Genomic DNA, 24,440 nt, shown 5'->3' on the forward strand with positions numbered 1-24,440 from the left:
TACACATGTGCAAAACAGTCTTTTAGAGTGAAATGTCAAAATAGGGAAAAAATTAAATCTCAATATATTGGTAATGTGGTTCCAAGATCCACAGAAGGTGATGCTCTACTGTATTTATGAACATTAGTTGGCTGTTGTATGAGGAAGCAGTTATTAATTTGGGGAAGGGAATGAGAAAGGACGTACAATCTAGAATTTGGTTATTAAACATGCTCAATTATGTTTATGGGGAACTGCTTAGCCTGTAGGGCTTATACAGTGCCTCTGGAAATGGGAGGCATTCTGATTCAATTCAAGGGAGGAGGAGGAGGATGGGGGGGGGGGGGGGTTGACAGGCCCAATTCTTTGGATAAGGAACCCTTAGGGCATAGAGGATTAAGAACCAGTAGTTAGCAAAGGAAGTCCTATTTTGGAGAGAGAGGGGGAGGGGGGGGGGGGAAAGAGGGATGGGCTTTCTTGAACTATGCTATGAGAATGGTCGTTAAGCCAGGAATCAGTAACTGTGACAAGTGATCATAATAATGTCTTTACTTCTGAAGAAATGGGGGAATACTACTACTGATACAGGTTAAGAATTGTGTGACGACCTACCCAGCGAAGCTTTCAGTTATTTACCTCGTGCCTTCTAATGGTTTACCAGTCTACCTAAAAAACTCAATATTACATCATAAGATTGTATTTTAAGGTTTTTAACTATCCAATCGATATCTCAAATAATAGATTCTGTCAATATTTTTAAGTAAATATTTCAGCAAATTACAATGTTATCCCAAAATATGACAAAAATTACTTAGTAGTACTATACATTTACATTAAATATTTCACTAACATAATACTGTATTGACTACTTTAATAAAAATACATTTTCAGCATATTTTGTCAAAACAAAAGTTGTTTAAAAATAGATTTTTAAAGAGAAAACCGATGTTAGGAAAAATAGTTGTCTGCTTGAAAAATATTGCCAATGTGAATGTATATACGTACGTGTGTGCACGAGTGTGATAAATATTATTTATTTAGACAATGACATTAAGGGTTTGGGGAAATTTGATTTTCACTAGCCGTACATCACCTAATATAACCTCAATTAATTGATGATTATATAGTAGAAATGCATTAATAAAAGAACATGTGCAAAGTCTGAAGTGATCCAATTTCATATGCAAAATCTATATTAAACACACAGTTGTATATGCATGGCTACTAAATACATTTGTACTTTCTACCATAATGTGCAAACAAGTCTATCTGATCACATCCTCAGAAAATGACTGAAGTGTAAAACAGAATATTTTCAGGCATATTACAAATATAATCAATTACCACTGATTGTACTATGAGCAGTTCGTTACAATAATTGGTATGTACAATAACTGGGTATCTTCAAATGTTTATTAAACATACTAATAGGCTTTGCTTAATTTTTAAATTTAGATATTTCCTCAGTCAATTCAATGTAGTTTCATAGCATAGGTACAAAAGCATAATGAAATAACAATTTGATTCTAACATGCAAAGTTGTGTATTAAATCCAGGGCTTTTCATGAGCACAAATTTTTTAAATTTTAGATAATTTCATTGAAGTACATATATGAAAAAAGTTTAATTACTATTATAATAAACAAAGAATTAATTCTTTTGAATATCAAACTTTCTTGTTTAATTACAAGCGCATTTTACATTTAACCCGTAAACGGTCCAAGCAGATCTACGTTCACATGTGTAGCGCTACAAAAGTAGATCAAAGTTTTTTTTACACATTTTCAAATGTAAAAAAACAAAAAGATCTATTTTTTTTACATACTTTCAAATGTTGAAAAAACGTATATATACGTTTGGACTGTTTACGGGTTAAGGTGATGTACTTAACAACTTCAAGTATACAATGCTTGACATTCAATTTGCCTGTTAATAAAAAGGTCAGATTGTTTATGTGTATACACAAAAAAATCAATTATAGGTAGATGACTAATGGTCTTCGAGTGGGTGGTAACCTTTGAATAAAGTCATTGGTGATGGTTAAAGACAAATACAGTAAATTGCAATCCCCTGCTGACAATGTTTTGCCCAAACAGTGGACTTTTTTTTTTTTTTAACCCACATGAAGACTTCCACTGCATGGATGAAACTGTCAATAAAGGATCACATTTTACTACACAGTCTTTAGCCACAGTGTCAGTATTTTATTTTATTTCTCTCTGCCACCAATGGTCTATACTGAATATTGAAAACAGTGAGTTATAGTTTTTATCAAAAGATTACAGCATGGAGACCCTGTCTATAAATTATTTATAATTTTTTCACATTCACTTTCAAACACTGCTTAGTGGTTAGTTACACATTTCCTTTACTTATCCTATATTTTGAAGGCGTTTAACTTTTCCTTATTGTCCGTTTGTTCAATTTTTGTATTCTCTCCTTCTTGCATTAATTTGCATCAACAGTTCTTTCCATATATCTTTCTTAGTCTAAGAAAGTGGCTACTGTTATAACTGAAATAGCCATAACAATGTAATGATTTTTTTCAGTGTTACTGGGTCTTTAACACTAAAAACAGTTAATAACCAAAATATTTGAGGCCAGGTCTGGATGCACCACTTCACTAAGTATATACAAACATACATAATGAAGTTTCTAGTAGCTTACAATCACAGCCTTAAGATTTACAAAGCTGCAAGAACAAACACTTCAAAGTTTTATGAAATCATATGACTCTGATATGACAACCTGCAAGCATTTAGATTTTTTCACTTTTTAGTGGAATGCTCCAAGAAACCCTAACAAAAATTAAATGTGATAAAGCTGTTGATCTTCAGTGTTGACTTGGAAAAGAAATTATGAAAAAAGATAAATTGTGAAAACACCACAATTTTAATGCTAACATATTCATCACAGTGACAGAAATGTACTGTATTGTATCTTTGGCTATCACCACCTGTATGATTTGAAACTTGCTTATGGAAGGAATATCCATATCCTGTCATAAATGTTGCTTCTACTATTGACATCTTCCTTAGTAATATGCTCGTCTAGGATTGTTCTGAAAAGTAAAAATATAGAAATAGTTTAAAAATGTAAGATTGGAGACAAATTTAAATTGCTAAAATTGGGAAATTCTTTCATTAAAAATGCTAAAAAACCCATGAAATACCATTGACTATCAATGGTCAAAGTCGGACCGAAACGTCGTCGTAAGCTTCTCTCTTTTATGTGCAGGTTATTTGTGTATTGGAAAGTTACTCTAGCAACTAATTAAATATTTTTGAAGAAAAAAAAAAATTGTAAATATATGGTACATTTACAGTCAACAAATTTTGCTGAGAATAAGAAACAAAAATTGGAGAGATAAATAGGTTAAGAAATCCTAGGAAATGAATGGATTTGACCATCAAATACAGAATAGGAGAGTTAGTAAATGGGAGTTGGAGGTATTGGGAAGATGGCAGGAATATTTCGAGGAACTGTTAAATGTTGATGAAGAAAGGGTGGCAGTAATTTCATGCACTGACCAAGGAGGTAACTTCTATGAGTGAAGAGGAGCAGGATGTGTGTGGGGGGAAGGTGCTCAAGGCATTACGTAGACTAAAAGGGGGTAAAGCAGCTGGAACTGACGGGATCATGACAAATGTTAAAAGCAGGGGGAGGGGAGGGGGGGTTATACAGTGTTGGAGTGGTTAGTATTTTTGTTTAATAAATGTAAGTGAGGGGAAGGTACCTAGGGACTGTCAGAGAGCATGTACAGTTCTTTTATATAAAGGGAAGGGGACAAGAGAGATTGTAAAAATTATAGGGGAATAAGTTTACTGAGTATACCAGGTAAAGTGTATGGTAGGGTTATAATTGAAAGAATTGGAGGTAAGACAGAAAGCAGGAGTGCAGATGAACAAGGAGGCTTAAGAATGCGTAGGGGATGTGTAGATCAAGGCAGGGTGACCCAAAAAGAAAGAAAAGCATATACACAGTGGAACCTCTGCTTACAAGTTTAATCCGTTCTGTGACCTAGCTCGTAACCCGATCTGCTCATATGCCGAGTCAATTTTCTTCATTTAGATTAACTGAAATGCCATTAATCTGTTCCAGCAGAATTCCTGCTCTCAGGAGGCAGGACAAGATACTGTACTGGCCAAGTCCACAACCCACACACCTCGCTTGTGTTTATCTATGATTTCATGCTTTACTTCCATGGACATCATCCTCTTATTTTTTCTCAGCACTGTCCTTTGCACTTGCTTTCTTAGGACCCAAGGTTAGAAAAAAGAAATCTGACAAAATAACTACACAAAACCTGAGCAAAACACGAGAGAAATCCTCCCACCAAGAGGTAAGGATGTGCACTGGTGACAGTGAGTGTTGCTGTGGTATTCACTGTACCATCTAGTGGCAGCACTCTATAATTATAGTAGTATCATATTATTATACGTATTATTACGTTATTATACGTACAGTGGACCCCTGGATTACGTCATCGGAATATGCAATATTTGAAACAAGTAACGCTTTTTCGTCAAAATATTGGCTTGGTGATAGTCACTGAACTCAGTGCAAGTCATTTGTCCAGAATGTGTCCGCACGGCCTGAGTGGCCCCGACACTCCATGTACAGCCAGTGAGGACGATCCCACGCGTTCATACGATATATTTTATATTATTCCATTCTTTTTAGTGCTTAAAACTGCTAAATAAGTCACCACGGGCCCAAAGAAAGTTCCCAGTGCTAGCCAGCCCTTTGGTAAAGGGCTGAGATAGAAGGATAAATGTACCATTTTCAGCGATTCGGCAATATGTACAATACTTAACCCTTAATTAAACGGTCCAAACATATATATACGTTCACTCGCGTAGCGCACCAAATTTTTTGAGGAAAAAAAAAAAATCTTTTCTTTTAAAAGGAAAAAAGAGCATATGGTACCCAGGCATCCCCAATTATTTTAATATGGAACACAGTGAGTGCACACACCCATTCTCTCATGTCTAGGTGACTCAGGCTTATTGTGGCAATGTTGAATGAATGACAAAGAAAACGTATATATACGTTTGGGGCGCTACGCGCGTGAACGTATATATACGTTTGGACCGTTTAAGGGTTAAGCAGCAGGAGTTCATAAAGGCTACAGCGCCAGCCAGCGATAAAGTGTAGCAGTAACAGTGTAGCAAGTAAGTTAAGTGATTTACCCTTTCAGGGTCAGTGCCATAGATCTACGGCTTTACATTCAGGGTCCAAACCGTAGATCTACACCATGAGCTCAGCTCACTCTGATAAACTGTGAGTGGTAAATTTGGACCTAGATATGAGAGAATACATCTATCTGGTATGTGCGCACCACATAAAACAAATCCTGCAGCACACAGTGTATAATGAGAGAGAAAAAAACGAGACCATGATTTTCGATTAACACGGCAAATTCGCAGTGCTTTTTCATATGTTTTTTATAGTTGTATTTGCGATTTCTTGGTCTCATTTGATAAAATGGAAGACATATTACAGAAATAGAGATGATTCTGATTGGTTTTAGCACTGGAAATGGCTTGAAAATGAGCTCAAAGTAGTGGAAATGTTAAATTTTTGCCGATGTTCAAGAGTAAACAAACAACCTCATATGTCTAATACACGTCAGCTGGTGGGTCTAATATACATTCACAAATGTGATGATGATATTTATACAATTATTAAAATATTGCATAACAGTAAATCTTCTATTTTTTGGTTTGAATAAAAATTCATTATGTGAATCAAAAATCAAAATGGAATTCATTTGTAAAGCCTCAAAATGTAACTAATGAACAGAGGAAATGTTAGTTTAGTGCCAGGAATACCTACACTGTTTATTCTGGACCCTATTTTGAAATTGGAATATTTTGAACTGTGTTAATTATTATTATTATTATTATTATAATCAAAAAGAAGCGCTAAGCCACAAGGGCTATACAGCGCTGCAGGGTAGGGAAGGAAGCGAGGGTATTGGATGGCAGAAGGGAGGAGGGATGATCAGCAGGTTACAGAAAACAGCGGGGCAGGGGATAGTACGGAGGTAGAGGGTAGCAAGAGATTGAAGTAGAAAGGGCTGAAGGTATCAGAATTTGTGAAGTCAGTCAGTTGTTGTCAAAAAGTCAATGAGAGAGTCCAGATGAAAGGTGGGTCCATCAGCGAGAAGGGAAGGTAAAGAGAGAGCAGCGGAGCGAAGACGACGACAGAGGTAAATTCTGCGTGCTCGTTGATAAAGTGGGCAGTCCAACAGAATGTGGCTGACTGATAATGGAGCTTGGCAATTCTCACAGAGAGGAGCAAGACACCTCTCCATGAGATATCCATGAGTAAGACGAGTATGGCCAATGCGAAGACGGGAGAGAGTAGTCTCCCAACCTCGACACTGGTGATAAGAAGACGGCCAGTAACCTATACTCGGTTTAATAGATTGAAGTTTGTTGCCGAGCACAGTAGACCAACGTTGTTGCCAACGGGTGTGAAGGTGGGAAGATATTGCAGCAAAATAGTCCGTAAATGGAATACCTCTATAAGAAACTTGTAGGTCATGTACTGCTGACCGCGCAGCAGTGTCTGCCTGTTCATTGCCCTGTACGTCAACATGACCAGGGACCCAACAAAAAACAATATCTTTATGCTTGGTAAAGATGCGGCGTAGCCAAAGTTGGATACGGAGGACTAAGGGGTGAGGTGTATCAAATTTTTGTATAGCCTGTAAAGCACTAAGGGAGTCTGAGACAACCACAAATGATGACACAGGCATAGATGCAATACGGATAAGTGCTGTAAGGATGGCATATAATTCAGCAGTAAAAATACTAGCCGAAGATAGTAAATGCCCTTGAACGACGCTGTCCGGAAACAGTGCTGCGAATCCTACGCCGTCAGAAGACTTAGAGCCATCTGTGTACACAGCAATGGCATGAGAATGAGAGTGAAAGTGGTCAAGAAAAAGAGAGCGGGAAGCGACCGTAGACAGTTGGGCTTTCGAGCAAGGGAGGGAGAAAGAACAGACTCGAACAGTTGGATCTTCCCAGGGGGGTAGGGAAAAGTGAGATGCTACATGTACATAGAAAGGTGGTAGTTGAAGAGAAGACAAGAGCGAATGAAGGCGAAGAGAGAAGGGACGGAGTAAACAGGGGCGGCGAACAAATATAGAATGTCTACTAATATCAGTGACCATTCTATAAATGGAAGGATTGCGGAGATCATGAGAGCGTACATAGTAGCGCAGGCAATGGGCATCACGGCGATCGGATAAGGATGGAACGTTCGCTTCTGCGATGACAGAGCATCTAGTGAAAGCAATTTGGTGGGTTTTAGTGCTGGAAAATTTAAACCCACGTGTGGTGGCCCAATTGGAAACACGGTCGACAGCATGTTGGAGAGAAACTGTAATGAGGTGACAGTCAGCGCCTGCACAGGCAATAGCGAAGTCATCAACATAGTGTGATGACCAAATATTTGATGGAAGACTAGAGGCAAAATCATTAATAGCAAGGAGAAAAAGTGTTGTGCTCAGAACACATCCCTGGGGGTCACCTTCAGCTTGGATAAAGTCCGGGGAGAGCACATTATTAACCCGAACACGGAAATGCCTGTCAGTTAAAAAGTTCTTAAGGAAGGATGGTAGATTGCCTCGAAGGCCTAAGGAGTGGGCTTGGGCTAAAATATTATACCTCCAAGTTGTGTCATATGCCTTCTCAAGGTCAAAAAATATGGCAATAACTGAGTGGTTATTCGCAAAGGCATTACGAACATACGTATCCAAGCGTAGTAAGGGGTCTATGGTAGAACGTCCCTTACGAAAGCCATATTGACGAGTGGAGAGACTGTTGTGTGTCTCTAAATACCACACTAAACGTCTATTTACTAGGCGTTCCATTACTTTTCAAACTGCACTGGTAAGAGCAATGGGACGATAGTGGGAGGTTTCATGTCCCGTAGTGCCTGGTTTGCGGAAAGGGAGAACAATGGCGGATTTCCACAGCTGTGGAAGAACTCCTTGTGACCAAATAAGATTGTAAAGGCGTAATAGGACTGCAAGGGCTGACTGATGTAAATGTTGTAGCATACGAATATGAATGTCGTCGGGCCCAGCTGCCAATGATCGACAAGCTGAGTGTGTTGCCTCCAGTTCTTGAAGTGTAAAAGGCACATTATACTGTTCTTCTCTGAGAGAAGAAAAGTCCAAGGGTGCTAACTCTCTGGCAGACTTCGAGGAAAGAAATGAGGGGCATAGATGGAGTCCCTGAGAAATACGGACCAGATGATTGCCAATTTCATTGGCAACATCTAGTGGGTTTGCTATATCAACACCGGCAACCCGCAGAACAGGAGCCGGGTCAGGAGAATATTTACCACTCGGTTTTCGTACTTTTTTCCAGACTGCACTCATAGAGGAAGCAGAGGTGATGGTGGAGACATAATCTCGCCAGCAAGTGCGTTTAGCATCACGGATGACACGGCGAGCGATCGCACACTTCTGTTTAAAATCAAGGAGTCTCTCGGTGGTTCTATTGTACCGGAACCTGCCCCATGCAGCGCGTTTCAAACGTACTGCACGAGCACAAGCAGGAGACCACCAAGGCACGCATTTCTGAGAATGCCTGCCCGAAGTTTGGGGTATAGAATGAGAAGCTGCGGTGAGAACGGAGGACGAGAAGAGGTGTAAAAGCTCATCGATGGAGGACGAAGAAGGAACCTCTTTAAAAACAGTTAGGTGTTAGTAAAGGTTCCAATTTGCCCGATTAAATTGCCAGCGTGGGGTGCGAAGAGGTGGCGAATATGAAGGGGAAGTAAGAATGATTGGGAAATGATCACTGTCATGTAAGTCCGGGAGAACAGACCAAGTGAAGTCTAATGTGGCGGAGGAAGAGCAGACTGAGAGATCGATGCAAGAGAGAGTATGAGTCCGAGGATCAAAATGGGTGCGAGTACAGTGGACCCCCGGTTAACGATTTTAATCCGTGCAAGAGGGATAATTGTTATGCGAAATAATCGTTATGCGAATGAATTTTCCCCATAAGAAATAATGGAAATAAAATTAATCCGTGCAAGACGCCCAAAAGTATGAAAAAAAATTTTTTTTACCACATGAAATGTTAATTTTAATACACACAAACTGAAAAAGGCATGCACAATTACATGACACTTACTTTTATTGAAGATCTGGTGATGATTGATGGGATGGGAGGAGGGGAGAGCATTATCTTCTTACTGTTTAGAAGGGGAATCCCCTTCCATTACGACTTGAGGTAGCAAGTCCTTTTCCGGGGTTACTTCCCTTCTTCTTTTAATGCCACTAGGACCAGCTTGAGAGTCACTGGACCTCTGTCGCACAACAAATCTGTCCATAGAGCTCTGTACCTCCCGTTCCTTTACGATTTGTCTAAAATGGGCCACAACATTGTCATTGAAATAGTCACCAGCACGGCTTGCAACAGCTGTGTCAGGGTGATTTTCATCTATAAAGGTTTGCAGTTCAACCCACTGTGCACACATTTCCTTAATCTTTGAAGTAGGCACAATGGATTCCACAACTGGCATAGGCTTCTCAGGGTTAGCCCCAAACCCTTCAAAATCTTTCTTAATTTCCATACTAATTCTCACCCTTTTTACCACAGGGTTGGCACTAGAAGCTTTCTTGGGGCCCATGGTCACTTATTTTCCAGAAACAGCACCGAAAACACTGTAATAATACGAAATATTCCGAGTGTATGCTTGGATGTTACCGCGGAGGCTGGCTGGTAAACAATGGGACGGGCGGCACATGTGAGGGCACATTGGACGCGTCTCAGACGAAAATCGGTGAGCGGGTTTTTAATCGGTATGCGCGGCAAAAATTTTGCGATAAAAGTAAGCGGTATGCGGAAAAATCGCTATGTGATGCCATCGTTATGCGGGGGTCCACTGTACCTGTATTTAACCCTTTGAGGGTCGATAGGCCCTCTCAGAAACTCTTTCTCAGGGTCGGCCAAATTTAACTCTTTGAGGGTTTTCGTCGTACTAGTACGTCTTACGCGTAGGGGTTTTTGACGTACTAGTACGCATAAATTCTAGCGGCCTCAAATCTAGTGGGAGAAAGCTGGTAGGCCTTCATATGAAAGAATGGGTCTTTGTGGTCAGTGTGCACAGTCTAAAAAAAATCCTGCAGCACACAGTGCATAATGAGAAAAAAAAAAACTGACCATTTTTTTGGAATAAATCAGCGACTTTGCAGTGTATTTTCGTATGGTATTTATTGTTGTATTCTAGTTTTCTTGGTCTCATTTTATAGAATGGAAGACATATTACAGAAATTGAGATGATTTTGGCTGGTTTTACAATGAAAGGTGCCTTGAAATTGAGCTCAAAGTAGCAGAAATGTTCGATTTTTACCAAACTTCAAAAGTAAACAAATCGTGCCAAGCGTGCAATACACGTCAACTGGTGAGTCTAATATTCTTTCACAAGTGCACCAATAATATTTATACCATTTTTTACACTAATGCAGTAGTCTGCATAACAGTAAATCTTATATTTTTTGTGAGAATAAAAATTCAAAATGGAAAGCAAAAGAATATAAGAGGGGCCTTGAGACGTGACTAATGACTAGAGGAAATGTCATTTTAGTGCCAGGAATGTCTTTGTTTATTCTGGACCCTATTCGGAAAATGGCATCTTTTGAAATTTGTGTGAAATTGGCAAAATTGCTAAATTCTGACCACTGTACTGGATAGTTGAATTTCATAAATGGGTGGTTTCTTGCACCCATTCGATAGAAAAAATGGAGTTCTAGCGAAATATTCACGTTTTTTGTCGACTAGTACAGTGAAATTGGCCGAAAATGGGGCTCAAAGTGGGCAAAATTGCCGATGCGTAAACATCGCCGAGACCGCTAACTTTGCGAGAGCATAATTTCCTAAGTTTTCTATCAAATTTCAAACTTTTGGTGTCTTTATGATCGGGAAAAGATTCTCTATCTTTTCGTAAGAGAAAATAATTTTTTTTTTTAAATTTGGCCGACCCTGAGAACGAGTTTCGGAGAGGGCCTGTCGACCCTCAAAGGGTTTAAAAAAAAAAATATTTTTTTCTTATGAAAAGATAGAGAATCTTTTCCCAATCATAATGACACCAAAATTATGAGATTTGATAGAAAACTTACGGAATTATGCTCTCGCGAAGTTAGCGGTCTCGGCGATGTTTACGTATCGGCGATTTTGCCCAATTTGAGCCCCATTTTCGGCCAATTCCTCTGTACTAGTCGACGAAAAACAAATATTTCGCTAGAACTACATTTTTTCTATTGAATGAGTGCAAGAAACCACCCATTTACCATTTTCAACTATCCAATACAGTGGTCAGAATTTAGCAATTTTGCCAATTTCACTCAAATTTCAAAAAATGCCAATTTCCGAATAATGTCCAGAACAAACAAGAAATACATTCCTGGCACTAAAATGACAATTCTTCTGTTCATTACTCACGTCTCAAGGCCCCTCTTACATTCTTTTGCTTTCCACTTTGAATTTTTATTCTCACGAAAAATAGAAAATTTACTGTTATGCAGACTACTGCATTAGTGTAAAAAATGGTATAAATCATATTGGCGCACTTGCAAAAGAATGTTAGACTCACCAGTTGACGTGTATTGGACGCTTGGCATGATTTGTTTACTTTTGAACTTTGGTAAAAATCGAACATTTCTGCTATTTTGAGCTCAATTTCAAGGTACTTTTCATTGTAAAACCAGTGAAAATCATCTCAATTTCTGTGGTATGCATTCCATTCTATAAAATAAGACCAAGAAAACTAGAATACAACAATAAATACCATACGAAAATACAGTGCAAAGTTGCTGTTTTTTGCCAAAAAAACGGTGAAAGTTTTTTTTCTCATTATGCACTGTGTGCTGCAGGATTTTTTTTTATACTGTGCACACTGACCACATAGACCCATTCTTTCATATGGAGGCCTACCAGCCTTTTCCCGCGAGATTTGACGGCGCTAGAATTTATGCGTACTAGTACGTCAAAAACCCCTACGCGTAAGACGTACTAGTACGACCAAAACCCTCAAAGGGTTAAAACATGGAGGGGGTGGGTGGCAAGAAAAGCCTCTAACTGAATTCCACGGGAATCACAGTGAGACCCCCCCCCCAGAGGAAATGGTGGGCATTAAAATCACCAAGTAACAGAATCGGTGGCGGTAATGACGAAACGGAAGGCAATATCCGGAATAGATAATGCCCGAGAAGGAGAGAGATATAAAGAACAGAGCGTATACCACCTATGTAAGTGGATACAGGCTGCTATGTAATGCAGCGAAGTATGAACAAATAGCTGATGGTACGGAATATCAGTGCGTAGAAGAAGGGCACTTTCATTAAAGGTCCCATCAGGAAAAGGATCTGAAGAATACAATAAATTATAGCCTGAGATGGGAGAAATAACAGCAGAGTGTAATTTTGGTTCCTGTAAGCAAACACCAACAGGGGCAAACTGGGAGAGTAACATCTGAAGTTCACCCCGATTACCCCTGAGGCCGCGTATATTCCACTGTAAATAGGCCATGATTGGCAATGATAAAGATACTTGAAATCCGCAGGTAAGGGTTCCTATGGACTAGAGGGGTTAGAAAAGTCCACATGCAGAGGCAGTGGAAAACGTTCAAGCAGCGAAGGAACGGTGCGCTGTGAAGAAAGGAGTTGCGCAGATGGAGCAGAGGAGAGAGAAAGAGCGGAAGGTGGATCAGTGTCCATTGATGGTTTGGTCTCTGCAATATATTCAGAGATTGCTTCAAGTGTTTCTGAATTCAGAGACGTCGTATGGGAGACAATATTGGAAATGGTAGGGGGAGGATGAGTAAAGATTGGAACTGTATTGGACTGTACCAAGGTAGGGGAGGGCGAAAGGGTGGAGGGAACTGGAGAAGCGTGGCAGGGGACAGAAGAGGCAGGAACCTGGGAGGTGGCAGAAGAGGAAGAAACTTGGGAGGGAACAGGGGAGGAAGGTACAGTACGAGGAGGAGGGTGAACCTCTACACTTGTAACTGAGCCAGTGAAAGGGGGAGAACCAGGGACAGAGACAGGGAGGGTAAAATGAGGAGGTGGAAGATGGGTAGGAGGTGTTAACGGACCTTTTTTTGACTTTTGAGAAGTAGAGGGACGATTGGGAGGAGGTGTTGTACGAGGTCTCGTCGATACTGAGGCTTGTGAGAGAGAACTCAAAGAAGCGAGATCAGACTGAGGCGTTGAAGTAGGGACGTCTGAGCCGAGGACAGCAAAAGGATTAGATACAGGAGTGACTATGGGAGAGGTAACCACAGAGGTGGGTGAAGAAGATGGGATACCAGAAGTGGGGGGACGTTTTGAAACACGGGAATAAGAAACACGTGGGAGTCTCCCTTGGAGGTGGAGATGAGAAACTGCCATGGCATAAGGGAGACCTTCTGTCTCTTTGAGGTAACGGATTTCCCGCTCGTTTAAATAGACTTGACAACGGCGAGAGTACGAAGGGTGAGCCTCATGACAGTTAAGGCAAGAGGGAGATCGATTGCAAGACGTATTAGAATGGTCATCGGCACCACAGACTGGGCATTCGGCGATAGATCTGCAATATTTCGCTGGATGGCCAAATCACCAGCAATTTCTACACTGTTGTGGTGTAGGGATCACCTTTCGAACTTGTAACCGATGTCCTGCTATATAAACTGAGGATGGGAGTTCTCGGCTGTCAAAAGTTAAACGAGCCACATTGCTAGGGTATCGTCTCCGCTCGCGGGCAGGAAGAACGTAAGTGTCTACCTTGAGGATTGGGAGATCTTGGAGTTCCAGCTGTTCAAGAATGTCAGTGCCACATGTCTGGAAATTTTGTTGAACTATGGTATGGGGCAGAATGATGGTACCACTACAAGAATTGAGGGAATGATGTTTTTCAAGAGTGACAGGAACAGTATCGATATGGGAAAGACGAGAGAGCTCATGAGCCTGGGTAGCATTCTGTACGGTAATGATGCGCGTACCGCTCTTAAGAGCATGAAAAGAAATATCTTTACCAACATGGCGTAGGAGTGCCTTGCCAATACTGTGGTCAGAAAGATAGGCAGTAGAGGAAGTCGGTCGTAAAGTGAAGAATTTAGTCCATTGTTCAGTCTGAAACTGAGCGTGGAAAGGTAGTGAAGGACGTGTCGATCGTTTCTGAGAAGAACGAGAAGGTGGAGAAGTATCATCAGCAGGTAATTGTCGTTGGCGTTTAGGCGTGGGACCAGAGTTGGTCCGACGTGGAATGGGTCGGCGATTTGAAAATTGCCGCACCGTAGAGGGAGAGGCCGGAAGCATAGTCAGAGGAGAGCGAAGGTCCGATAAATCAAAGGAGTCAGTCGAGGCCTCAGTACCTGAAGCGGGTGAGGAAACAGCACCGGCAATAGGTACAGAGGCATGAGGAGTGTCTGAAGAGTGGTCCAAAGACGAGGCAGGGTCAGAACGGGGTGCGGTATCAAGAAGGGGCCCGGGGGTAGTAGGTTCATGGACTAGGGCTGCCATGGTTAGGTTATTTCTTTCTTTTTGTTTTTAAGAAAAAAAAAAGAAAAGAAAAATAAAAAAAGAATAAAAAAAGGGGGGACCGGGGAGGGATAGTTCCTAGGAGGAATGAAAGGGCCAGAAATCTCCCTCCGTGCCCAAGAGGACCTCAGCACCGCAAGTAGCGCAGATGCAGCATGGAACCCGTGCCATACCCTACCCATCATGCTAGTAAACTAACAATCCGGGATAGCAACCTCACATCTGCCGAGCTACCTCGGTGGACAAAAGAGAGGGCGGCCGGATATCCGCCACAAAGCATACCTCCTTCGGCCACCACCCCCGGAATCCGAAAGGTGGCTTCCAGAGATACACCCGTCGCCCGAAAGACACCCAAAGCTACTCCGGGATACCGGAGAGGGATCGGGACATCCCCAGGCGATCCAGATTCCACGGCAAACTACGCCACTGCCAAGAACCTCAACGGAATGGGATAGACCCCGGTATCCTTTCCCCTACCTAGGAACTAGCGCGCCTGTGGGAGAAATCCCAAAGGCCAAAAAGAGGAAGGGCAAAAGGGAGGGGTGGAGAGGAGGAGGAGGAAAGGAAAAAGGGAAGGATGGGGAGGATGGGATAGGGGAGGGGAGATTGGGGGGTAATTAGGTTTGGTCTGAGGAAGAAGACTGACAGGTCTAATTCCTCAGACCAAGAGCCTCTTCACCACGCCAAGGAGCCCCCCTTGAAGAGGCGAACTGTGTTAAATTGGCCAAATTACCAATTTCCGATCACTATTTTGTAGTTGAAACAGTTGACTTGGCGATTTCTTGTGCTCAATCGATAGAATAAAAGTAATACTAGTGAAATAGCTAAGAATTTGGTCGACTGGAATAACGTAATTGGCCTAAAATGGGAGTCAAAGTCGGCAAAATCGCCGATTCGTAAATATCGCTGACACATCAAAATTCGCAAGAGCATAATTTTGTCAATTTTCCATCAAATTTTGTACTTTTTGTTTTATTACCTTCAGAAAAACATTCTCAACTATTTCATAAGAAAAAACAACAATTTTTTTTTTTAAATTCTTGGACCCTGGTGCACACTTCGAAATTTGGCCTCTCGACCCTGAAAGGGTTAAATCGACAGAAAAAGGACAGCACGAAACTGACTCGTCCATTGTTGTTAGAGGTATATAGGGCTACTGACTAACACCACCGCCTCTGCTGCCGCCTTCCTTACCACTATGTAAGGCTCATCTTTCAATGGCCCTTATACACCCAACAACAAACACACCACCACTCATGACATTCTTAATGCCATATTTTATTCATTCAAGAGTATATATCATGTTTCTATATTATTGTTTATTATGTCATATAAGATGATCTGTGCTAGATAAATAAGCTACAGAGCTGATATTAGTGTCATATTCAAGGACTATCTTGTCCTGTCTCCCAACACAATTTCTAACGTACGCCAGAAATAGACCTCTCTGGAACACTTTTGAGTGACAGGGGTCCAGTGACTCTAGCTGGTCCTAGTGGCATTAAAAAACAAAAGGAAGTAACTCAGGATAAGGACTTGGTACCTGAAGTCTTTATGGAATGGGATTCCCCTTCCAAATGACTGTAAACTCCTCCACCCTCTCCTCTCCTCCCATCTTCTATACATCACCATGTCTTCAATAAAGGTAAGTGTAATGTTGTTATTGTTTTATTCTTCATGTATCATTGTTTTCTGTGTAGGTAAATGTATATTTCATGTAGAAAACATTTTTTTAGTACTTCTGGGTGTCTGAAATGGATTAATTGGGTTTCCATTACATATACACCTACCATCCGACTTACGACCGAGTTCGGTTCCGAGAAACCGGTCGTAAGTCGAACTTTACTACTGAATATCAACAAAACATTTTTGTAATGACTTTATTTTATTGTTTTATTTTGGTATTTCATGTCTTACTTTACTTTTTATGCTGTTAGTGCTGTATTTTATACTGTAAGGTTTAGGATAAACACTGTGTACAACACAAATAGTTGTTTATTTCCCAGAAATTTGGCATAAAAAACACGGTCGTAAGTCGGATGGTAGGTGTATTTCTTATGGGGAAAATTAATTCGGAATTCGTCAGATTCGGGTTTAGTCACACACTCTGAAACGGATTAATTATGAAAACCGGGGGTCCACTGTATTATTATTATTATATGTTTTATATTATTATTATTATAGGTTTTATAATTATTATTATTATTATTATATTATTACAATGGGGAAGCACTCAACCCATAGGATTATAAAGCACCTGTGGGGGGGGAGGGGATGGAAGGTATTCAGGCTTTATTTAGGGAAATGGAGCACAGATACAATTCCCTAGATCAAGAGCCCCTCACCAGTGTCAAGGAACCTCCCTTGAGGGGGAAGCTCGCAACCTGAATTTTGGCTCAGATCCAAGAGCAAAAAATTGACTGAGCGACAGCTCATATCCAGAAAAACTAGCATGGTGGGGCACTCTTAAGCAGAGGTTCCACTGTGCATGAACAGTATTTATCTAAAGGTAGGGAAGGTTTCATTGCATTTATGGATTTAGAAAAGGCACATGATAATGGATGGTGTAGACAGCCTGTACTGTCTGCCAGTTGAGTTCAATTCACGTGGCACTACAGTGCTGCCCTCCCTAGGCCTGCCCAGGTCAGAGAGACACGATGCACACTCAGCCTACATGCCTGGGATCAACATCCTTCCCCTCCACAGTCTGGCTTTCAGTCACCCCCCACACACTGCCCACTGTGTACCCATTTATCATAATAAACCTACACTAGTCCATCGGCTGTGTTCCTGCAACCTTCCACGCTACCCCTTCTAGTAACCTACAAGTAAGCTCAGCACTAAACTGCTGTTCAACTGTAATAACTGTGGTAACAGTGGTGGCAACAGTTTCAGCGGCAGAGAGTGGCCTTTTGTTGGGGTGGAGGGGACTGACGACAGTCAACCAGCCACGTCATCCATGCTCATCCAACCTGCCTGCTGGCGTACAGTCACACCTGTGACACCCAGTGTCTCAACGGTGGCTGAGACAGATCTTCATCCTAGATTTTCCCACAAACTCTGGACGTAGGCATCACAGTGTCATCTCCGGCCCCGGCAGTCAAGTGTACACTTCATCTGCCCTGCAGCATCTCAGCACTTCCCTGCAGCCTTCTTCTGCCTCCTACAGCATCCCTATGCCCTTCTCAAGCTACAAAAAGTAGAGATGAGGTCTTTTTGTGCGAGTCCACATGAGTTTACCTTTGGGCGAGGATACCTTAGGTGAAGTCAGTACACACCCGCTGCCTCCTACTACCCTCCCTGCTCCGTTCTATGCTACCTGTAGCCAGCTCGTCGTCTGTGTGTGTGTGTCTCTTGTCCTCCTAGTTTTTCTTCAAGTCCTACCCCACTTGACCACGTGGGAACCCAGTTGGCTTAGCCCCTAAGCCAAGCTAGTCAGTCTCCCCAAGCCGTCTGCAGTGGCCCCTGATCATCACATTGTGACTATGACACCTCCAGCCAGTGTAGTTTTTTTTGTTGCTCCAGTCATATTTTTTTTTTCTTTTTGCATTATTCCCACTTTATCTTTTATGATTTCCCCTAGTGAAAGACTTTTCAGTCAATTTTGGTTGCTCTTGCATCAGTGTTACAGCCCCACCTAAGTTTTCTTTGAAAGCTTATTTAGGCAGTAAATATTTTGTTCTCCGCATGCTGAAGCCACAGTCAGCACACCCAGACACGCTTGCCTGCAGTGTAAACAAATCATGTACAGCAGCACTCACAACGAGTTGGCGATATTTTCTTACATTCCCCCATTTTTGCAGTCTGTCCTTCCCCGTTCGTCCCAAGTCTGCCCCGATTTTTTTTCTATGCCACTGAAGTCCCATAGCAGTCTACAAGTGCTATGAGTCATGTAGCATTTTCTCTAGCATTACCAGTTTCCTGCCGTTAACTCCAGCACCTGCAGCACTTCATACCTGCTTGTCTGTCTCACTGCACTATCTCCTACAATCAAAGTTAAGTAAATAGTGACTTACCTAGCATTTCCTAACATTTGTGACGTTATTTGTCCTGCACCAATACAGCCATTGCTGAAACCATACTTTCAGTGATTTGTTCAGCTGCCTTCGACTTAAAATTGTTCACAGTGTTACCCATTTACATAATTTCTAATATACAGTTTGCAAGTAATTCCTGTGTGCCATCATTTTGATTGTTGCATCTGCAAGCTAGCCACAAATTGTTGACAACCCTGCACAGTTCTGATTTGTTAGTGTGTTTTGAAATGCAATTACCAAATTTTTAAGTGTCAGTTTTGTTTATTCAGCTTGCAGTGATACAATTTGTGCCTAACCACCCACATTTTCTCCAGTGTCTCCATTTATTTGCTCCACAACTATTCCATGTTTTCATCTGTGCTCATTAACCTACGTGTATTGCATTTTGTTATTGTTTATGCCCTTGTCATTGAGTGCCCCACTAGTTCCAGTCATTGCATTTTCAGGAACCTTCTTATTTGTCACTAACTGCAATAATTACATGTGAAATTCCATACTTTTGATCCAGTATTTTCTTGTGAAATTTTTGTTTTGTGCCAGTGAATTTTTGTTTTTATTATTAATGAGTTTGTAATTTTTTTCATACGTCATTGCTACTGCCAGCATCTGCAACCTTTTGCCACATGCTGAGCAAGCCTGTACCACAGTCCAGTTGTGTAATGCCCGATTATTTTAATTTGTGCAACTCTTGTCATTTTTGCTACCATTCCTCCAGTTCAATTCCCTAATTTTGTTGCCAGTTTTCTTTTGCAAGTGTTACATTACCTTGCATTATCACCTAGTTCAGCGATTACTCCTGCAATATTTTGTGGCCTGTGTAGTCTTTTCTCCAGCATGAGCATTTTATTTTTGAGATCCAGCTTGTAACAGCCATTCTTTAATGTGTCTATATTTTTTTTATACAAGTAAGCAGTTTATTTCACATACCATTGTGTTGTGTCCCTTCTGACTCTGTGTTGAGCTGTAGCTAACTGCATACCATTTCTTGCTCTGACCTGTTTTGCATTTGTACATTTGACGTCATGACTCAGACACACAGTGGCCATCACACTAGTCCAGTTTCTGCCGAAGCTTGCAATGATGCCTCAGGCGTCGTGACCACTCAGAGGAAGAGCGAAGCTCTTCCGACAATTGGTTAGGCCATGGCTCACGTCTCAACAGCGAGTGCGTTTGCTACTCATACATACCCGGCCCTTCTTTTCAACGGTTGCTCATGTTAGAGCCACGGTTGCAATCAGTCGAGACAGTAGTTAAGGCTAAACACAATCACCCTACTGATGCACAGTATATCAGTGCGGCAGCAGACCTTACTAAGAGTGACATCAGTTCCTTTGTGTGCCTAGACCAAGTTTGTGACTTGCAATCTTGGGCCACACTTAAGGAAGACTTTTGACACTTTAGGCGTAGTCGTCAGCACCACTACCTTCAGATTATCACTAGTGTCTTGAACGAGTGTCAGTCCACTCACGAAAGCCCCCTTGCTTTCATATGCCGTTTTGAGCAAGCATCAAAAGATTTCAGTGATGCTATTCATGCTACCATGTGGTTACGGACTCAGACAGTATTAAAGTTAAAGACATCTCCACACCTGCCGTAGGCTTCATGCAGAGAGATAGCCCACCTATTCTCCAAAGTGCCATCGATGCGTTAGGGCTCGGCCCCCAGCACAAAGTCCTGGGTGCTTACAAAGCCATTGATAACGTTAAACCGTCTAGTGAGAAGGGTAAGGTTTGCCGCTTCATTGACACTCCCATGCCCGTTCACTCATTCTCAACCACAACGATGCCACAGCTGCAGCCAGCAGTTATTTTTGCCGCAGCTGTAAGACAGTCATCATCCAAACTTGCCAAGCACAGCAAGACTAACAAGCCAAGAAAACACGACCGGTAAAATAGCAACAGTTGGGCTAGCACATCAAAGTCACCAGTCTCTCCTACAACCAAGGGTAAACGTCATCCATGCACACCACCGCCAGCACTGCCTGTGAAGCATGTGGTGACATGTTATAATTGCGGTAAGCAAAGGCACTACTGTTCAGAATGTTACAAACCTAAGTCCCCTCGTGGTGATCACCACCAGCCCCGTGACCAGTATCGGGAAGGTGTCTGCACGTTTCACAGCACCTCGGGACATACGTCTAATAAATGCTACAAGCTGGGCAGTATGTTGACGGCGCAACAAGGCAAGCACTCGGCACACAAAGCTTGTGATAGTGGCAGCCTTTCCCACAGTTGGAGGGAAGAGACATGCTCAAGAAACCAATGAAAGAGGTAGTCACCCTGTTGGAGTCACTGTATTCCATCCATCTGCAATGTGTTTGCCACCCTGGGCAGCGACATGCTCGCCGACAACATGGAAACAGAGCCCCCCCCGATGTTGTTGCTGACGTTGTCGCCACCAAGCGTCGAGCCTCTAGCAGCCGTGACTCCAAGGACGTGGTCAGCCTGTCATGCCTTTATGTTTGTTACAACCCATGTGGAACTCTCGTTGAGTCCACTGTAAGCCTGTTCAGATTTTCCTCGATACAGGTTTGGTGGTTAACATTGTTCATTCCACTCTCTTCCGTGACATCGGCCTTCACGCGGCCATGTTGATGGAGCAGTCTGTTATTCAGACTTGAGCGGAGTCTCAGGCTGTCCTCTGATGGTTCATGGACATACAACATTAGAGTTTGCAATCCAGGGTCGCAGGTTGTCGGCGAAGTTCTTGGTCGTCAATGACATTGTATTCCCTGGTGATCTGCTTATCGGTCTTAAGATCGTGGCAGACCTTAAGATCCAGCTAAGTGGAAAGTGGACTTTAACAGAGTGAATGTGCCCTTCTGGGGCATATGCTTAGGATCCACTACATGATACTCTGTCACAGAGTATGTACAGTGTCTGGAATCATTGGAAACCGACGGTTTCCATAGCAAGTTCCCCCGGAGGTTGGCCTCTTGTCCTGACCAACCTCATAAGAGCGCTTGTGGCTAGTTACCTCCTGGCCATCAGAGCCCATTTACCAGTGAAACCCAGTCTGGGGATGTCCGGTCTAGCCTTCACTAACTCTCACACTGATGTAGAGGACAGCAGTAGTCAAGTTGCAGTCTCCCTGTCGGCAAGCGACTGGTTGACTCGTGTCATGGCATCAGCGAGCAGTTACCACCTGTACAAAGTATGATGTCACTGTCAGTTAACTCGTTCACTCTTGTTACGGTGTAAGTGAACAGAGCTTTCAAAGGAGATCACGTGCTAGTCGACAACGACACATGAAGAGTCAAGGGCCTCTCCCTTGAGCCGTCCTTGCACACTGTGCAATGTGGCAGGTTGCAAGTCCTTGTCATCAACATGCATGGTTGAGAATTTACCCTGCGGAAGGACACCTCACATGTTGAGCTTGTCAGATTTCCTCTCCTGGTGAGAGTGGAAGGTGAAATCCCAGCTGACCTTCTCATAGATGCAGTCCTCCCAGGTGAGTCTGATACTGACTCTTCTGTCACCTGGCCAGTGCAGGATGATGATCTAGCTACGACAGACTACCCTGAAGAAGTTCCAAAACTTCTCCAGGTTCTCAATCGTGCACATTCCGCAGCCATGCTAGATGGTGAGTACATGGGTCTGACCCCACTTATTTCTCACCGTATTCTTCTTGATAAAGGTACTAAACCCATATATGTACCTGCGTATCGCCTGCAGCATGTGCAACGAGTCTTCGCTGAAGAACTCATTGCAAGGATATCTAATTACCCGTGGAATGCCACTCTCACCCTGGTTCCAAAAAAAGACAGAACATGGCGTCCTGTTATTGATTACAGGAAACTAAATGCTTCCACAATCCCAGACTGATTCCCATTGCAAGTTCTGAATGACCTGTTGCAGAACACCATTGATAATAAGGTCTTCTCGATTCTTGATCTTCTTCAAGGGTTTTGGCAGATCCTCCTCGATGACCAGAACAAAGAGTTGACAGCTTTGGCTTGCACGAAAGCCCGATCATGCTCAGTTGTTTGATGACGACAATTTTCCATACTCTCCTAGGTGGCACGCTCATGGTCTACCTAGATGATCTCATCGTCGTGTCGCAAGATGTCTCTACACATCTCGAAAAACCTGACAGGGTATTGGACAAACTAGTTCAGGCTAACCTTAAGGTAAAGCTCTCCAAATGTCACTTCCTCCGGAAGGAAATAAAATTTCTGGGTCACATATTGACTAAAGAAGACCTGAAGACAGACGAGTCTAAAATCTTGCCTGTGCAGAAATTCCCTAGACCTACGACGGCAGATGCAGTCCGTTCCTTCATAGGCCTAGCGGGTTTCTACCCCACCTTCATCGCCGGTTTCTCCATCACACCTTTGATTCGCCTTCTTAAGAAAGACGCCCCTTTCGAGTGGACGTGTGATTAAGAACAAGCTTTTGATTTTTATTATTATTATTATTATCATCATCACACTGGCCGATTCCCACCAAGGCAGGGTGGCCCGAAAAAGAAAAACTTTCACCATCATTCACTCCATCACTGTCTTGCCAGAGGGGTGCTTTACACTACAGTTTTTAAACTGCAACATTAACACCCCTCCTTCAGAGTGCAGGCACTGTACTTCCCATCTCCAGGACTCAAGTCCGGCCTGCCGGTTTCCCTGAATCCCTTCATAAATGTTACTTTGCTCACACTCCAACAGCACGTCAAGTATTAAAAACCATTTGTCTCCATTCACTCCTATCAAACACGCTCACGCATGCCTGCTGGAAGTCCAAGCCCCTCGCACACAAAACCTCCTTTACCCCCTCCCTCCAACCTTTCCTAGGCCGACCCCTACCCCACCTTCCTTCCACTACAGACTGATACACTCTTGAAGTCATTCTGTTTCGCTCCATTCTCTCTACATGTCCGAACCACCTCAACAACCCTTCCTCAGCCCTCTGGACAACAGTTTTGGTAGTCCCGCACCTCCTCCTAACCTCCAAACTACGAATTCTCTGCATTATATTCACACCACACATTGCCCTCAGACATGACATTTCCACTGCCTCCAGCCTTCTCCTCGCTGCAACATTCATCACCCATGCTTCACACCCATATAAGAGCGTTGGTAAAACTACACTCTCATACATTCCCTTCTTTGCCTCCAAGGACAAAGTTCTTTGTCTCCACAGACTCCTAAGTGCACCACTCACCCTTTTCCCCTCATCAATTCTATGATTCACCTCATCTTTCATAGACCCATCCACTGACACGTCCACTCCCAAATATCTGAATACATTCACCTCCTCCATACCCTCTCCCTCCAATCTGATATCCAATCTTTCATCACCTAATCTTTTTGTTATCCTCATAACAAAAACCCTTAACATATGCCCCGATCCTTAGATTCCCAGATTTTATCGAGGCATTTACCTTGACGATGGATGCCAGCAAAACTGGCATCGGTGCAGTCCTGTCGCAGGAATCTAACGGTAAGCAACAGCCTATTGCCTATGCTAGCCGCATCCTTACTAAAGCAGAAGTCAGTTACTCAGTGACAGAGCTAGAAGCCTTAGCCGTCGTATTGGCTTTGAGTCACTTTCGAGATATCTACCAATACCCCATCAAGATTTACACTGATCAATCTTTGTAGTCTCTTTTCGCCAATAAGAATCTTCTGGGAAAGCATGCTTGGTGGTCCCTCACGTTCCACGACTATAACCCCGATATTTGCTATGTACCGAGCAAGCAAAATGTTGTAGCTGATGTCTTGTTGAGGCACATAGCATTTGTGAGTGTTAACTCGCTCTCCGTTGAGGATCTTGAGAGCCCAATGGCAGGACTCTGTGTGGTCATCAGTACTTAGATTGTAAAGTAAAAGGACACAAGTGCAACTAATGTGACATTTTTATTGTGGCAATGTTTTGCTCTCCAGG

General features: G+C 42.4%; 1 protein-coding gene across 3 annotated transcripts in view; it reads right to left on the reverse strand.

Annotated features, from left to right (window-relative positions):
* Positions 1–1,378: 1,378 nt before the first annotated feature.
* Positions 1,379–24,440, reverse strand: part of LOC128689072 (SURP and G-patch domain-containing protein 1) — a 95,426-nt gene continuing 72,364 nt past the window's right edge. For all 3 annotated transcript variants that reach the window (XM_053777152.2, XM_053777151.2, XM_053777150.2), the window contains one exon: positions 1,379–3,040. In XM_053777152.2, the coding sequence (XP_053633127.1) occupies positions 3,014–3,040 (27 nt within the window). In that variant the 3' untranslated portion in view covers positions 1,379–3,013. The remainder of the gene's footprint in view (positions 3,041–24,440) is intronic.

Source organism: Cherax quadricarinatus, chromosome 21 (genome assembly GCF_038502225.1).
Source record: "Cherax quadricarinatus isolate ZL_2023a chromosome 21, ASM3850222v1, whole genome shotgun sequence".
NCBI lineage: Eukaryota > Metazoa > Arthropoda > Malacostraca > Decapoda > Parastacidae > Cherax > Cherax quadricarinatus.